We start from the raw sequence: 18,494 nt of genomic DNA, 5'->3' as shown, positions 1-18,494 counted from the left end.
CTCTCAGTATTTCAGCAACTCTAAACCCAAAACTCTTTAGCAACTAGTAAGAGCTAGCTTGTAGACTTGCTGATCTGCACTGGTGGAGGAAATTTTCACACTAGGAATTTGCTAAATTATGAAATCACAGGTCTGGACCAAATGTTATACATGCACCAAGAGTATTCTTAATTAAAGTATGGGAAGATTTTCATAGACAATTTCTGCAACAGGCCACATCTTCAGACTCATACAAGATCCTGCTCAGAATATTATTTGTGGATTGAAAAAACAATAAAAAAATTGACTTGGTAGGGAAAATACAGCTGGAAAGGTTGTCTTCCAACACATTGAATCCTGTAGTATGTTAAGATCATCCACAGTTCCTTGATAAATGATTCTTCAAAAATAATGTATCACCATCAGATGAGACATAAAATGGGAGGATTTCTTGCTAAGGGTTTTTTAATGTCATGGGGAGTGTTTAAATTTAAAAGAGATATGGTGAGGATAAATACAAATGCTTCTAATCAGAAGGATTATCTTCTAATTGGAAAAGTAGAACAACTATCATTGAAAAGGAATTCAAGTCTAAACTTGGGGTGAAGAGAGCCAAAGATAGCTGAACTTTGGGCAGGATTGTCAAAGGAATCAGAGATGTATTCTGTTTTCTGTAGGGAGCTAAGGTGGTGCAGTAGATTGTTTGGTTGGCCTGGAGTCTCAAAGACCTGAATTTAAATCTTGCCTGAGACATTTATTTACCTGGGTGACTTTTGGCAAGTCTGTTTTCCTCTGTTTCCTCAACTGTAAAATGAGGGTAATAATAGCACGTACCTCCCAGGGTTGTTATGAAAATCAGATGAGATAATATGTATAAAGCACCTGGCACATGGTAGGTGCTATATAAATGTAGGTACTATATAAATATATAAAAGAGCTATTATTAGCTATTATTTTTGTTCTTTGCTAGTATGATGTTTTTAATCTGTTTGGTCCTCCTCGTTCAAGGATAATGATTTGGAGTAGGATGTTACCTTTTGGTTTAGGTTTGACTTTGTTTTTATTGATAGATATTTTGTTATTAATAAAATAAAAAAGGAGAGAAATAAATGTAGGATGGATTGTTATGAAGATCAATAGATACATAACTGTAGCTAAATAGCTCTATTCAGAGCATGGATTGACAGACCAATGTCAACTAATATGCTGGTGGAAGGACTTTCCACACTAGAAAATCTCCAAATGATGAAATTGCAGGCCTGGACCCCTAAATTTTTAATATTACCTATGTATCTAGTGACCTTGATGTAAATATGAGGTTTTTCTGGAACACTAATTCACTGTTGGTGGAGTGGTGAACTGAGCCAATTGTTCTGGAGAGCAATTTGGAACTACTCCCAAAGGGCCCTAAAACTGTGCATACCCTTTGATCCATCAATACCACTGCTAGGTCTATATCCCAAAGAGATCCAAAAAAAGGGAAAAGACCTATTTGTACAAAAATATTTTTAGCAGCTCTTTTTGTGGTGGCTAAGAATTGGAAATCAAAGAGATGTCCATCAATTGGGGAATGGCTAAACAAGCTGTGGTATATGATTGTAATGGAATATTATTGTGCTATAAGAAATGACAAGCAGGATGATTTCAGAAAAACCTGGAAAGGCTTACATAAACTGATGCATAGTGAGTTGAACAGAACCAGGAGAATGTTATACATAGTAACAGCAATATTGTTCGATGAAGAACTGGGAATGTCTTAGCTATGCTCAGCAAAACAATGATCCAAGACAATCCCAAAGCACTAATGATAAAGCCTCCTATCTGCCTCCAGAGAAAGAACTGATATTGATTGAATACAGACTGAAGCATGCTATTTTTCACTTTCTTTAATTTTTTGTCCTTTATTCAATCCTTCTTGTACAAAATGACTAGGATGGAGATGTTTTACATAATTGCACATGTATAACCTATATCTAATTGACTGCTTACTGTCTCAGGCAAGGGGAGAGGGGAGAGAAGGAGGGAAAGATAGAGTTTAGAATTCAAAACTTTAAATTAAAATGTTAAAAAGTTTAAAAAAGGAAAATCTGAGGTTTTCACTGGTGATTTTTTCATATCAGACCATATCATCAGTCTCACACATTTGACTGAAAATGTAGAAAATGTACAAGATCTCATTGAACTTATTATTTGATGATTTAAAAAAAAACACATTATAGGCCTCTGTTTTGGCTCTGTCCTATCCAGTGTTTTTATTAATGACTCAGATGCTTAGTCATGGATATAGAATTTAATATGGCAAGGACATAGAAGTCACACTAAATCTAATTTGCAAATGGCACAAAGTTGGCTCAAACAGCTAATATCCCTGATGATAGAATCAAAACAATTTGTCAAGTTGGACCAATGACCATAATCACTGAGATAAAATGTAATAGGATTAAATGTGAAGTCCTGTACTTAATTTTAAATTTTAAAAAAGAAGTCAAATAAGAGCAGTAACCCACAAATAATTAAATAAATGCAGGAAGGGAAAGACGACTTCATACTATACCTGTACAAGGAAAAAAAAAAAAAAACAACACAAAACAAACCCAAAACTCAGGGCATTTAATTACTCACCAACTCAATATGATCCAACAGTGTGCTGCAGGATGTCTATAAGCATATAAGGTTGGGTGACCACTTATTGTGGATGTTTTTCAAGAAATTCCTATCCAAGAGTTGGACTGGATCACCTGTGGGTTCCCTTCTGATTCTGAGATTCTTGATTCTGATTTTCCGATTTTTGCTTATTCTTTATATCTGTTAACTTTAACTTCTGACTTGCCTATCTGGATTCCTGATCTGCTGGTTAATTCTTATTTCTATTATGAGATGCTCTTGCCTATACTTCCTAATCCTGGTGCCCACCTGAAAACGTCTAACTTGCTGTCTATCATGTCAAACAATCACCAGGGAAAGTATGCTATTGAAGGGTAGTAGGTCGTACCTAAATATTCTGAGGCTAGGAAAGAAATGCATTCTTGCCACTCTTTTCACCTCTGTCCCCCACTTTAACTGCCTCCCACCTGATTTATATTGACTCTCTCATTCTTTAAGTGATGGGCCAAAGTAGCTTGCCTCCTTTCTTCTTTTCCCAGCACCAGTACATAGGATCATAGGTTCATAGATTTAGAATTAGAGACATCTTTAGAAGTCATCAGACCCAACTGCCTTATTCCACAGATGAGGAAACTATAGATTAATGACTTACCGAGAGTCATTCAGTTAGAAGTATCTGAGGTGGGATCCAAACCCAGGTCTTCTTAACTTTGACTTCAGGGCTCCATCCCCTATAATAATGAGAACAACAACAACAGTAGTAGTGGTAGTAGTAGTAGTAATAGTAGTGGTAGTAGTAGTAGAAGTAGTAGTAACAAGTGTTTCTATGATACTTTATGGTTTGCAAAGCTCTTTACAAATACTATCTCATTTTATCCTCACAACTACCCTGAGAGATAAGTGCAATTATTCTTATTTTACAGATGAGGAAACTGAGATAGACAGAGGCTAAAGTGACTTGCCTAATGTGACACAGCAAGAAAGTAAGGCCAGATTTAAATTTGTCTTCCTGACTCTAGGTCCAATGCTCCATTCACTATGCTATCTAGCTGCTCCTAGTCAATTCACATTGTCTTGTCAATTAAAATATATTTCAGTGCAACCTAATTTATGTAGAACCTATCTAGCTAATGTGAGGGATACCAAAATTTGTAAGGCATGGTCTCTACCTTACCAATCATCACCTAGCTGGGGAGACAAGATTTGTATTCATGAGTATGAACAAAGCACTATGCTAAGTGCTGGGGATACAGTTAGAAAAGTTGGACAGTCCCTGATCTCAAGGAGCTCACATTCTAATGGGGGAAACCAACAATAACCACCACAGTGACAACACCAACACCAACATTAATTTGGTGCTTACTCTGTGACAGGCACTGTACTAAACACTTTACAATTCTTATGTTATTTGTTCCTCATAACAAAAGCTGGGAGGTTGGTTGCCGTTATTATCTTCATTTTATAGATGAGGACACTGAGGCAAACAGAGGTTAAGTGACTGGCCCATGATCATACAGCTAAAGAAGTGTTTGGGGCAGGATTTGAACTCAGGTCTTCCCGACTCCAGGCATTCCACTGCAGCTCCTAGCTGCCATATAAGGAAAGTTTTAACATCAAGTCAGAGAATTCCCATTGTATTTAAGATGCCATTGCAGAGCAAATGATAATAACTCTTTGTTAAAATAATTTCCACTAATGCAATCGTAACAATTTCTGATGATAAACCATTTGATAGTACTAAGGATATTGGGAAAAAGGACCTTCCTTTCTGTATCTTCAGTAGTTGTGGCTGCATTACTGGCAAAGGCAATTTGCCAGGCTGAAGCTCCACAGGATTGTTTCCCAGGATAATGGACGCAGGCACTGTGCTGGAGGCATTGTCATACTGCTCTTATTTGACTTCTTTTTTGAAATTTAAAATTAATCTGAGATTCTGAGTCGTGGAATTTTGCCATCTGGGTCCAAGGCGACATTGGTCAAGGTGGATGTGATATTGGTTTGATTTGCCTGGCATGTGTCCCTCAGGGGAATATAAGGATAATCTGTGATCACCAGTGTGAGAATTTCCACCAAGCCATCTCTGCATCAGTAGAGAAGTTGTACGGTGATTGCCTGAGACAGAGAAAGAGAGAATAATCAGCTAGTTCAGGTCCCATACTTAGCAAGTGTCAGAAGCAGAATTTAAGCCTGGTTCTCCTTTCCTCTAAACCCAGAACTCTCTATCTTGTGGGTCACTTTGCTTCTGCTGCAGTATAAAACAAGAAACAATATAAGATGCTGAATGCAAGGGTCAAGTGTAAGTCAACAAGTTTTTTTTTTAAAGTTCTTACTATGTGCCAAGTACTGGGGATTCAAATACAAGCAGAAAAGGAGCTTGCACATAAAAAGAAGCTGAAAAGTTGGAGAGGGGAGGAAGGCAAAGGTACCTACCACAGGAGAATGATAGAGAACTTCAGAGGAGCGTGCCCTCGCGTGACATGAAGAAATGGTTGGCCTGGGCACTTTCCTTAAATGGAACTTCTGGGAGGAGCCATCCAATCAGAGGCAGAGTGTTAGGGACAGAAGGCCTTACTGACGAATGAGTTCTAGGGCTGAAGTAAAATACAGAGTGAGTGCTATGGGAGTTCAAAGAAGGGGAAATACTTTATAATAATTTAACACTTCAATGCCATATTTTGGGAAATTAGGTAATGAATAATTAAAAATAAGCTTTTAAAATAGAATTTTCCATGTGTATTTTTCATGCTAACATGGAAAATATGCTTTATGGTTTAAGACTGTTTATAGGATACTTCACTTGCAGCTCTCTTAGAATCATCATGGGATAGAGTCAGACTAACATAGTATGACTTTGTTAAAGAAAGGTTAGCTGCCTCAAGCGTTTAGCTTGTAAATAATAACATACCTGCCACACCCTGGGCACTGCCAGATGGATTTGGTTGGCAACAGGGCAACATCAAGTTTAGCCATCAGAAAAAGAAAAGAGAAGCTGTCCAAAAAGTGTCTTCTAAAGAAGACATTGTCAGTCAGTCAGTCAGAGTCATTTTCAGTCATATCTGACTCGTGATTCTATTTGGGGTTTTCCTGGCAAAGATACTGGAATGGTTTGACATTTCCTTCCCCAGCTCATTTTACAGATGAGGAAACTGAGACAAACCGAGTTAAGTGACTTGCCCTGGGTCACACAGCTAGAAAGTGTCTGAGGCTAGATTTGAACTCCTGAAGAGATGTCTTCCTGACTCTAGGCCTGGCAGTTTATTCACTACACCACCCAACTGCCCATTAGATATTTCTAAGCCAGGTCATATGAATTTTTGATTGTAGCTATTCCCATTCTTGTCTTAAAGTTACATTTGAAGAAAGATATTTTAGTTAGTTTTTCCTGCAAAGCTGAAGAAATTCCTTCCTGTGTAGTCCCTTTCAGAGGTCTTGTAAGTACTGTGGGAGAATGGGGGTACTGCTGGATATGGAATCCCAAGAGAACGGAGGTGGTACTCTGGTCTCTGCCTGAAAATTCCCATAGGGCATCCTTGACATGGCCATGTGGTCAGGAGCAGATGAATAGAGAGGTGACTGATTGCACTGGAAAACACATTATGGAAACAAGATTTGTATAAATTTCTTTGCATCACCATATAAATGGTAATGAGAAAGAATGGAGCAAAAGTGAGAGAAATGAAGACAAAGGAGTGACCATTTGAGAAGAGGAAGTGGGAGGGTGCAGTTATGGTATCTGGTTCTGAGTTGTTTTCCCCTTTTGTTATTTTTTGCTAAGTGAGTGAATTCACAGTTGTTTATATCAACCAACTAATTGACAAACATTTATTAAGTATTTGCTATATGCCAGGCACAGAATTTGCTGCTGGGGATACAAAAGCATAAATGAAATAGTCCTTATTTTTAAGGAAATAACATTCTATAGGATGAAATGTGTGTATGTATGTAAATACAATTTCAATACATGTTCTATGTGTGTGTGTATATGTATAAATGTAAGATAACTTTGGAATGTAGGTCACTGTCCTTGCTGCTGTCTTGTCCAATCCTTTTATTAATGGCTTAGTTGCTTGGGCACTGATATAGAGCAGTGAGGCACTGGCAGCTGTGGAGGATTTGGAAAGGCTTCTATAGGAGTTGGCATCTAAAATGAGCTTTGAAAGAAGCTATGGACTCCAAGAGATAGAGGTGAGAAGTGAGGGCACTCCAGGTGTGGGGGACAGCTTGTATAAAGCATTGAGATGTGATATAGGTTATATGTGAGGAACAGAGAGAAGGCCACTTTGGCTGGCTCATAGCGTGCATTAAGGAAAATAATGTATAATAAGACTAGTAAGGCAGTTTGAATCTGTGCTGTGAAGGGGCCTTCAATGTCAAGAAAGAAGAATTTATTTTTGGTACTAATGGTGATAGGAGACATTAAGAACATCACTTTGGTGACCTTTGTGGAGGATGGGATAGACCTCAGTTGTGGTTTGTGTTAACTTCAGAGCCCATATGGATTTTGTATCAGAATTGGTTTTATGATGAAATCTGTGGTCAGTTTCACTTTAGAGTTGCCTTTATGAATGATAGCAATTGAGATTATTCTCAAATATTCATCCCTAGAGAAGGCAGCAGGAACTGGGTATATAAGGTAGGTTTACTTATCACTCCAAAGAAGAGAATTTGTAGTACTGTTGCCAAACGGGAACAGATATCTAAAGTCTATGACATAAAGCCAGCTAGGTGGCACAGTGCATAGAGCTATGAACCTGGAGTGAGGAAGATCTGAATTCAAATCTGGTCTCAGACACTTATAGCTATATGACCCTGAACAATTCACTTAACCTCTGTTCACCTCTGTTTCCTCATTTGTAAAATGAGGATAATAATAACACTTCCTTCCTAGAGCTGTTGTGAGGATCAAATTAGATAATATTTGTAAAGCACTTAGGACAATGCTTGGCACATAGTAAGTACTATATAAATGTTAGCTATTATTATTATTTTTATCAAATGAGATATTTATTAAATACTTAACACAGTGCCTGGAACATAGTAAGTGTTTAATAAATTCTATTATCATTATTACATTTATTGCAAGACTTAGGTTTTAGTGGACATAATTATGACAAGTATGACTTTTCCACAATTTGCTTTTCATTAGAATAATAAATATAACTATTAAAATAGATGAGATTGAACATGTAGTCTCTAGAACATTCTTTTAAAACTTTTAGGTACATTTTGGTGTCTTATTAATCAGAGTTTAATGCTATTCTTCACTGATTTATTAAAAAAAATTTATTGTATATCTGCTATGCACAGAACTCCTAACATTCTAATAGGTAGGTTAGAGGAATGCTATAGGTACAATTTACTTAGGTCTCAGCAAAGCATTTTGCAAAGGCTCACCTGCTAGTCTTATGGACAACATGAAAAGATGTGGGTAAGACAGTAATAGTTCAGTTAGATGGCTTTGGAACTAGCTGAGATATCGGACCTGAGAACTTAATCAGCTCTATGCCCTGAAGACATTTAAACTTTTTAAACAATACAGGTAAGCAGAATTTTTTTTTTCTGGTCTTTTGTTTGTTTTTGATACAGACTAGTTTCATTATATTCTATGACTTGAATAGAGCTTCTCAAAAGAATAGCTAATTCTAGAAATTCAAGGATTTGTTTACTGTTTTACAGATTATGGAAACCAAATACTTTTCTTGGAACTGTTAGCTCACACACTCACTCTGGTGTGAGCCATTGTTAGATTGAGTTTTTTTTAATCTTTTATTTTTTTCCAATTACATGTAAAAACATTTTTAACATTAGTTTTTAAAATTTTTGAGTTACAAATTTTCTCCCACCCTCTCTCCTCCACCCCTAAGACATCAAACAATTTGATATAGGTTATACATGTGCAGTCATGCCAAACATATTTCCATATTAGTCATGTTGTGAAAGAAAACACAGATCCCCCACCCCCAAACAAAACCACCAAGAAAAATGAAAACGAAAAACTATACTTCAAACTGCACTCAGACTCCATTAGTTTTTTCTTTGGAGATGGATAGCATTTTTCATCATGAGTCCTTTGGAATTGTCTTAGATCTTTGTATTGCTGAGAATAGCTAAGTCATTTACAATTGATCATTGCACAATATTATTGTAACTGTGTACAATGTTGTCTTGGTTCTGCTCACTTCACTTTGTATCAATTCATGAAAGTCTTTCCAGGTTTTTCTAAAAGCATCCTGCTTGTCATTTCTTATAACCCAGTAGTATTCCATAACAGGTAGATAGAGTTTCTAATGTGGTGTATTGGGAAAAAGTATATCTCTGCCTAATCTATCTGCATTCATCTGTATCTATGTCTTTGACTAAATGTTTTAAACACTACCATGACTTCATAGGTGACCTCTCACCTTATCTTGTCAAACAGTCTTTTTTCTTGGAGGGGGTATAAGTATGGAAAATTATCTTAGGGAAAAGTGCTCATGTGGCATTGAAGGCATCAAATATTTTTTCCATATTAATTTTCTTGTCACAGGATTTTATTGGAGTCAGTTAAGTTGGCAGATTTATGTATAGAGAGCAAAGACTAGGTTACAAGGGAGAGTGTTCTTTCAGAGAAATCTTCTAAATCTTACCAAGTCCTATGTCAACTTATCAAAAGAGTCTGATGGGGGGGGGTGTTGTCAAGTATATTACATCCTCCTTTTTTTGTTGTCTAGTCATTTTAGTCATGTCTGACTCTTTATGAGCCCATTTGGGATTTACCATTTCCTTCTCCAGCTCATTTTACAGATGATGAAATGAAGGCAAACTAGGTAAAATGACTTGCACAGGGTCACACAGTTAGTAAGGGTCTGAGACGATCTTTGAACTCAGAAAGATGCATCTTCTTGACTTCAAGCCCAGCACTGTGTCACCTAGTTGCCACACATCCTGCCTGCTTTGACAGCTAAGCTCTATAGGGCAAGAGAATCTTAGGTATTACAATGGTAACCCCAAAGGAACGGAATAGAAGAAAGGAAATTTAGAAATAGGGTTGGGGTAAGAACTTCCAGAGAAAGAAACAATCAATGATTTTGGGGGCTCCATTCTTTATAAAGTAGAGAATTGTTATACAGATTGTGGATGCTTTGTGCTTCAGTATCAGGCAATACTGCTGTGTCTTTCTCATCCAGGTTCCACTACAAATAGAAAGAGCCTCATGTACTGTATCACAAACACATCTTTGCTTTGCTTATTGCCCCAACTTGCTGATCAGTGACTTCCTTCAAGATAACTGGCGGTGTTGCCAGTCCATTTAAGGTGACATGGGAGATTTACAGATACTGCACATTCCCTGAAGTTCAGAGAAACACTGACATGTTGAAGGAAGAAAACAAATGGCACATGCTTCCTCTCTGAGGCAGGGAAGTTTCAGCTTGTTGTTTTTGCAAAACTTCTAGCTATTTATTTAGGGCTTGGTTCAGCAGAATTCATGGACTAATCAAGGATTGAGCATGTTATGTGTCTTCTTGTATTCCTCCCCGTGTGTTCTTGGGAAAATGATTTTTTGATCTTCAGCAAAATGGGAGTGAGGTAATTTGTTTATCCTAAGGTAGACACAACAATATGTTCCAAGCACCTTGAGATCTATTGATATAAGAAGCCGATCACATATCGGTATATTCTGTGAACTTTGAAGTGCATCATATTCACAGAGAGAAGTTGGGTGGGAAAACTGGAAAATTGAGCCAAGGTAATATATTCAGAAGATGACTGATTAGGCATTTTAATAGCCTTTGAAGTTTTTCAGCAGTATAGAAACAATAACATTTGGCACCTAATTAGTAAGAATAATTATTTAAAAGAGAAAATTGCCAACTGTGTTGAGCTCTTTTGATGATCCACCCTACTTTTTCCTCTACCTACAAGGTGACCTCTTGCCAGTATCATTCTCCATCTCCTCTTTTCCCTCCTTCTCTTCTCTTCTCTTCTCTTCTCTTCTCTTCTCTTCTCTTCTCTTCTCTTCTCTTCTCTTCTCTTCTCTTCTCTTCTCTTCTCTTCTCTTCTCTTCTCTTCTCTTCTCTTCTCTTCTCTCTTCTCATCTTCTCTCTCTCTCTCTCTCTCTCTCCCCCCCGCATTCCCATCTATGGAGCAGTGCCTTCCCCTCTACTCCCCACCCCCTTTTTTGTCATGCTATTTGCTCCAGGTACAAAAATTCCTAGTTATAACTCTGCATATACAGTAACTTAATGATTTTGATAAAGATGGAAAAGTCTTACAAAGATATTAAATAAGTATAGGAAGACCTCAGATGATATTTGAAAAGGCAGATTTTGCCCTGTGAAATCCTTCATACTCGAGCGGAAAGAATAGTGGGTTAAACAGAAGTCAGGAAACTCAACTCAAAGATTCTGATAAGAACTTTGCTACTTACTAGTTGTGTGATTGTGGGCAAATCGCTTAATCTCTCTGGAGCTCTGTTTTTTTTTTATCTGTAAAATCAAGTTAGTTACTCTATACCATCTGCCTCATAGATAAACAAGTTAAATGACTCCTATTTTGCAGAAGACAAATAATTTCATAAGAAAACATGGTGGGATACAATAAAAAGGTCCAACAAAGTGATAAGATGATTTATATGACCCTTTCCAATCTGATTCCAAGGTATCGGGGTTTCCTCAGCTTCTTACTTGTGGTGTCATAATGTATTTTGATAATTAAGAGCATTGGTTCTCTATCCTCATGCCGATTCCTTAACTCCAGTCCTTATGATAATTCCAGCAAGATTTCCAGCAAGATTTTCATTCATTTAACAAAAACTCATAGATTTGGAGCCAGAAGGGACGTTAAAGGTCATTTAATCCACCTCTCTTATTTTTAAAGATGAGGAATCTCTTTGTCTCTCTGTCTCTTTCTCTCTCTCTGCCTCTCCCCCTCCCTCTCTCTCTTGTTGCATAGCTAATAAATATCAGAAGTAGAATTTGAACTAAGGTCTGTTACTCCATCTATAACGCAACCAATATTTTCTGATATCTATTATTGCATTTTTTTTCTTCTTCTTATACTGGTTTCCCTAGCTTACCCAGGCTGCAAGTGCAGTGTCAACTCATAGCCTGACCCCAATGGTGACCAGCACAGAAGCTTTAACCTGCTGTGATTCTGGGATGATTCTCTCCTTCTTAGGCAACATGGTCCCTTCTCTAAGGGACTTACTATACTGATGCTAGACCTAATTTAGACACATAGTTACCTTTAAGCCCTACTGCAGCTCAGAATTCATAAGCCCAAGTGATCTACTAGCCTCTGCTTTCCCCAGGAGCAGGGATTACCAGGGTGTACCACCACACTCAGCTAAATGGTTTGCTTTCACATCACTAACATTTCCCATGTACCTTTCCTCCTTCCTTGAGAGCTATCTCTCATAACAAAGAATAAAAATAATTGAAAAAGTCTAACATTATGTGCAAGTATTCCACATCCATGGTCCCTGGTTTTTGCAAAGAATTCAGGGAAGTGCCTTCTTAGGTTGGGCTTTTTGTTCAAAAAAAAAAAATAAAGTTCTGAGAGGCAGAGAGAAGACGGGGATGGGTAGTCAGTGATTTGTTCTTTCTACTTTTATTTCTCTGCCTCTCTTTTTGCCTCTCACTGATGGCATTCCAGGCTATTTGCCTGTCAGTCATCCTGAAGTCAATCAGCTTTTTGTCTCTGTATGGGTTTTGTTCGGTGCTACTGAATGAGTGATCCAGAGAGGAAAAAGCAATAATAATACCAAATAAGGTAGAATGGGAGGAGGGCGTGGGGAAGCACTTGAAAAGAGGAATGTCTCTATAAAACAGGGACACTTAGCAGTAGAGCCAGTGAAAAATGATACCAATTATATAAAGCAAAATGCCACCCATCAAGCAGAACAGTTTAATTCTCTCTATTCTCAGCTATTTATTACTTTTTGTACAAGACTCAATACATGTCTCTCAAAATAGAATAAAATAAAATAAAATAAAATAAAATAAAATAAAAATCCCTTTACATCCACCTCTTCGCCTCACCAGCCACTCTTAGGTAGGATGAGACCCTCTACTGAGAACAAAAATAAGAAACCACTTCTCATATGTCATTATAAGTTTACAAGGGCTATAATCTAATTGTAGTACATGAACTTGTACTGGGCATTTCCAGGTTCAATTTCACTTCACTCTTTAGTCCCTGTTTTGACTGTTAGAGAAGAAAAAGAAGGGAGTGATTCATGGTGTCAAAAATTTTGCACTTGATTTTAATTTTCTGGTGTCTCCCAAATCCCACAAATCCCACAAGTATACCTTCTCTTACTAATACACCTAAACTCATCTGACTTTTGTTGGAAAACCATATTAAAAATTTTTTTTAATGACTTTCTCTTTTCCAGGACTCCTTTCCCCTTCAGGTCTGTCGTAGATGGTCCAGGGCTCACAGCTGGATTCCCGAAGGTCGGCCACAAGATGGCGACAACGTCACAGTGGAGAGTGGCCAAACATTGCTACTTGACATCACTACTAGTGTCCTCAGTATGCTGCATATTAAAGGTCTGTAGAGATGGAGGGTTGATGGTCTTTTTATGATTTTAATTTTCTTCAAGTGGGCCGGGGGTGGGAGTTACTTTTTTTAAGTTGAAGGACTTGATTGAATTCTTCCTTGGAGGTGCGTGGTCAAGAGCGTGTGAGGAAAGGGGGAAGAGGGGCAGCGTGCCTTTTGATGCCAGGGATGAGGTCCCAGGGGCATCAAAGTTGGGAGCCCCTTTTTCCTGAGTCTTTGGAGCCCAGTGCCTCTTTAATTTCTCTTTTTAAGGACAAGAAAATCAATGTGGGCAGCATCCTTAAAGAGTGTCATTGTTTTCCAGAACACTCTTTAGACATGCCTATCCTGGCTGGCTCCCACAACATAGCCAGAGACCCTAAAACTAGTTAGTGTTGCTGCCTTTGAAATTCTCTGCCAAGAGAGCAACTTCCTTCTGCTTTTACCCTGTTGAGGTTTTGATTTCTTGATCCCATGAAAAGGCAAATAAGTATGCTTCCTTATTACAAAATGAGCAGCAGGCTAGAAACTTGAAAGAGAATAAGGATACAAGGTTGAGTTCAGTCACTGGCTCTCCTACAGCCTTTTGGAGTGATTTTTTCCTCTCTGTGCCTTAGTTTTCTCATCTCAGTTAAGTAAATATAAATATCTCTGCCTGCTGTGATGAAGAATAGTTATTCAAAGTGACTTAGCCAATTCAATTCCATTTGTGTCAACAAACATTTTTTAAGGGCTCATTCTGCGCCAGGTACTGGGTTAGGCTCTAGAGATACAGTGACAACATTAAAACAGTGCCCGTCTTCAGGGACCTTACATTCTTTATGGAATGCTGGCAGATAAAAAAACACATTTGGGAAATTTGGTTAATTATGGAAACATGATAAAACTTTGTACCCAGGTGTAAAGTTTTAATATACCCATATATAGTAATTATAAAAATATTTGCATCCTATATAGTATATAAAACTGTAGTCATCTCTGAAAGATTTAACTGTGGCCTATATGGCAAGACATTTTTATCAATCTATGTCTTTAAAGCATTCTTAAATTCTTCTTAAGAAGATTTTTTCAGGCAGACTGGTTAATTAGGCCTTATTAGGACAACCAAAGTAATCTGCCTGCTTGGGCTCTGGCCCCTCCTCTTTTTGTAGGCCTCTGCATATGTATAGCCAGTGGCTTAGGGATTCTTGCCTTGTTGACAGCTGCCCACTGCCTAGGGGCTGTAGATGATAGAGTTAAGTGACCCCCTGGAAACTACAGTTCTGAGAAAAGAAAGTCTGTAGAGACCCTTAGCCACAGGGCTCTTCCTTTTACAGAAGTATAATCCCTCCAAGGGGCATGGGTGACTTCAGGAGTTCAAGCATCTCTGGATTGTAATTCAGAGAGTCATTTGGGAGAAGTTTTTCAATAAAAAGTTGCCTAGTTATATCCCAATTTGACAACTAACTTCAGACGAAGTGAAAAAAGAAATCAAATTTGTGTGTGTGTGTATGTATGTGTGAGAGAGACAGACAGAGAGATACAGAGAGAGACAGAGATAGAGACAGAGACAGAGACACACACAGAGAAGACAGTAATAAGAAAAAATGCAAAAAAGCTCAGGGGTGAGTAACCAGAGAAATTTTGAAAAGAGCTGAAATTTGCCTTTGTCTCCTGACTCTTCAATTTCAAGTTCAGAGGTAAATGAAATGCTCAACTCAAAATGAACAAGTTGGAAGGAATGCAAAAAGGGGTAGGGGAAACTGGAATATGTAGAAACCTGATAGAGGAAATGTAAAGAACATAACTCTGGAGATTTCATTACAGAGGTAGGTGGTATCATGGTCATTGCTCTCTGATTGGAAGGAAGCCTGCGGTTTAATTCAGTCCTCAGTAAATGGTCAGAATTGTGCCAGGCACTGAGGGTGATACAAGAGAAGTCCCCTGCCCTCAGGTAACTTACAATATCATTGGAGAAGGCGAGACACACAAACATGGTAGTTGTAAAGAAACAAGATGGTCAATATTCAAGTGCCTCTGTGTGCTTTAACGTTTGCAAAGTGAAATAGATATTAAATCATTTTGTACTCACAACAACCTTGGCAGGTAGGTGCTATTATTATCCCCATTTTACAGATGAGAATCAGCCTTCTGTTCTTTAGGCTAAGCATTAGCCTTCTTTAGGCTCAATATTAGCTACATTATTTCCCTTCAAAGTCCATCAGCTCAGACCTTTGACTATTTTAATTATTCCCTTGATACACAGGGCTGACACACAGCCTGGTGAGGGTAGCAGACAAGGGAGAATCTAAAATGGATTTCAGTTTAGTTCATTTATTAAGTGTCTCCTACATGCCAGGCTCTCTGCTAGGCACTTGGAGATGCAAAGACAAAACTAAAAGAGTGCCTGCTCTCAAGCAGCTTACATTCTGTTGAAGGGAAACAATAATAAAACAGATAAATCAATGGAAAAGAAATGCAAATTTCAGTAGGGTGGAGTAGGAGTCAGCACTAACAACTGGGGAAATCAGTAAAGGCTTCTTGCAAGAAGAAACATGGGGCATCTACTTGGCTCAGAGGATAGAATGTCAGGCCTGGAGTCAGGAAGACTCATGTTCCTGAGTTCAAATCTTAGCTTCAGACACTTCCTAGCTGTGTGACCCTGGGCAAATCACTTAACCATGCTTGTCTCAGTTTCGTCATCGGTAAAATGATCTGGAGAAGGAAATGACAAACCACTCCAGTTTCTTTGCCAAGACAATGCTGAAAGGAGTTGGCCATGACTGAAAAATGACCAAACAACAACAAGAGGAAATAATTGAGCGAGACCTTAACAAGAACTATGGGCTTCAAGAGATGAAGGTGACACGGAGAGAAAATTCCATGTGGGAGCCCTTCTGTGCAAAGGCACTGTCACAATTAGCACAGAGTGGGAGATTGAATGACTCTCATATATACATAGGAAATATAAGAAAATCTAGGGATTGATTCAAGTGGAACCACTTTAAGTGGGATGGCTCTGCAGAGGCATTTTTGAAATTTAACTAGCCTGATCCCATGATAATGTTTGGTAATAAAAATTATTATGTCTGGCATTCATGTACTTCTGGGTGGTGATGTTCATGGCAGAGGCACAAAGTTGAGACAATGGAGGAGGTGGCAGGTCCTCATTTCCATTCCTATGAAAATTATTTGGATTAGACCCTTTATTTTGTTTGGATAAAGAACTCCAAATGAGGAAAATTTCTCTGTAAATTTGTTGTTGTTGTTTGGTCACTTCAGTGACATCTTACTCTCTCTGACCTCATTTGGGGTTTTCTTGGCAGACATAGTGGAGTGGTTTGCCATTTCCTTCTCTAGTTCATTTTACAGATGAGAAAACTGAGGCAAACAGAGTGAAGTGACTTGCCTGGGGTCACATAGCTAGTAAATGTCTGAGGCCAGGTTTGAACTCAGGAAGGTGAATCTTCCTGACTCCAGGTCCACTGCACCACCTAGCTGCTTAATGTTCATTAAGCATTTAGTATATGCCAGTCACTGTGCTAAGCACTTTACGAATATTATCTCATTTGATCTTCATAAGAACCTTGGGAGGTAGGCGCTATTATTATCCCCCTTTTACAGTTGAGAAAACTGAAGCAGACAGAGGTTAAATGAATTGCCCAGGGTTACATAGTTAATGTGTCTGGTGTCAAATTTGAATTCAGATCTTCTTGCCTTCAAGTTCAGCTCCCTCTATTTTATGCAACCTAGCTACCTCATCTCTGAACATTAAAATTCTACTGTGTTAGAGCTTCTCAAAAGAATTGACTTATTTTTCTTTGGATTATAGTTTGGTTGTGAGACAGACACGGAGGGGCACGAAGAGTCTTCTGCAGTGCCATTGGGTTGTGGTGTTATGGAGTTCAGAGCATGGTGAAGGAAAGTCAGGCCAATAAAGCAGATCCATAGGTAGGAGTCTCAGCATTTGGGGAAAATCTAGTGAGGGGAAAAAGCAGTATAAGTAGGTCCTGGAAGAATCAGATAGACCATGAGTGTCATTGTCCTGGGAAATGGGGCAACCTGTTCAATCTCCTTCCTCCCACAAACTCTGCTGCCCTTTACCCTTTTCCTGGGCCCCAATTTCCCCCAGTTCCCTTTGAGAATCAACTAGTCAGTCAAACAACAAGCATATATTAAGTACATACTGTGTGCCAGGAAATGTGCTAGGTGGAATACAAGCCATTGGAGGTCTGTTGAGGCACAGGGATGGGGATTGCTTGACTCTTGTGTGGAGGGATTTTACTCATGTAAGTACCTGAGTAAAAGAGCCCAAGCTGCCCCATCCTGTTTACAAGTCTGATTGTGTGAAGGGACACAGGCACAAATATCGTGATAATGAAGTCAGTAATGATGAATCAGTGGAATCCTTGGATCAAGGCAAAATAAACAGTCCAAGGATAAAATGAGCAAGGATAAACAAAACTGGGTGATGAGAAGATCAAAGGATACAAAAAGTTCTCACAATTTATCATGGTCAGCAAGTCCTGGGATACAGCTTTAGCTTTTTAAATTGGCAAGAAGAACTAACCGCAGTAGACTCCTCTAATCTTAAACATGACCAAAAATTTCTTTCGGAGTAGAGATTGTTTCATTTTTTTGTCCTATCTCCAACGCCTAGCACAGTGCCTGACACATAGTAGGCACTTAATAAATACTTATTGATTGATAAATTGATAACAAGATCATAGATTTAGATGGCACTTATGTCCTAGGATTGTCAAATTGCTCAAAAGAGATAGTATATCTCTAATGTTCTATTTAAGCCTTAGAGTGCTTACGTAAATGATTACATAGATTTTGAACCAGAAGAGACTTCAGACGCCATCTAATCCAATTGTGTTATTTTATAGATTAGGAAAGTAGGACTGAGGGTAGTTAAATGACTTAACCAAGGTCACCTAGATGGGATGTTTCAGAGATGGAATTTGAGCTAGTGGAGCTTGTACCCTTTTCCCTTTACCAATCTCTGCTGCTGACGTTGACTGCTTCTTGAAAAGATGGTAGCAGACAGGGGATACCTTCCCCCTAAGTCCTACTGTAATGTCTCATTACGGCTTGGAGGTGACCCTGGGTTCTCAAAAGTTACTCCAAGAGAATATAAGTTTTGAAAAGTCTTCTTGAACTGGACAAAATGAACTGGTCTTGTGGAACATGGATAATATCACATTTTAAAACCAAGTCGATATGTAACCTATGGGGATCCTCATGTATGGATTAGTGGCCCCTGTTTCTATTTGAGTTTGGTACCATTGAACCAGATAATCTCAAATCTCCAACTCTAAGTCTATGATCTCACAAGTAAAGGGCATGATTGGTCTTGGTGACATCTGCTTCTTAGAGACATTTTTTCTTCTTCCTTCCCTTCCCTT

At 38.4% G+C, this 18,494-nt stretch overlaps 1 protein-coding gene across 1 annotated transcript in view; it reads left to right on the top strand.

Moving 5' to 3' along the window:
• PKHD1 (PKHD1, fibrocystin/polyductin) overlaps positions 1–18,494 on the top strand; it is a 492,125-nt gene that overhangs the window by 208,727 nt on the left and 264,904 nt on the right. The window contains exon 36 of the mRNA XM_027840287.1: positions 12,959–13,115. Within this exon, the coding sequence (XP_027696088.1) occupies positions 12,959–13,115 (157 nt within the window). The remainder of the gene's footprint in view (positions 1–12,958; positions 13,116–18,494) is intronic.

This window comes from Vombatus ursinus, unplaced genomic scaffold (assembly GCF_900497805.2).
Source record: "Vombatus ursinus unplaced genomic scaffold, bare-nosed wombat genome assembly UNPS02004698.1, whole genome shotgun sequence".
Taxonomy (NCBI): Eukaryota; Metazoa; Chordata; class Mammalia; order Diprotodontia; family Vombatidae; genus Vombatus; species Vombatus ursinus.
Note: the sequence above shows the minus strand (reverse complement) of the source record. Positions and strands in the feature narration are given on the sequence as shown.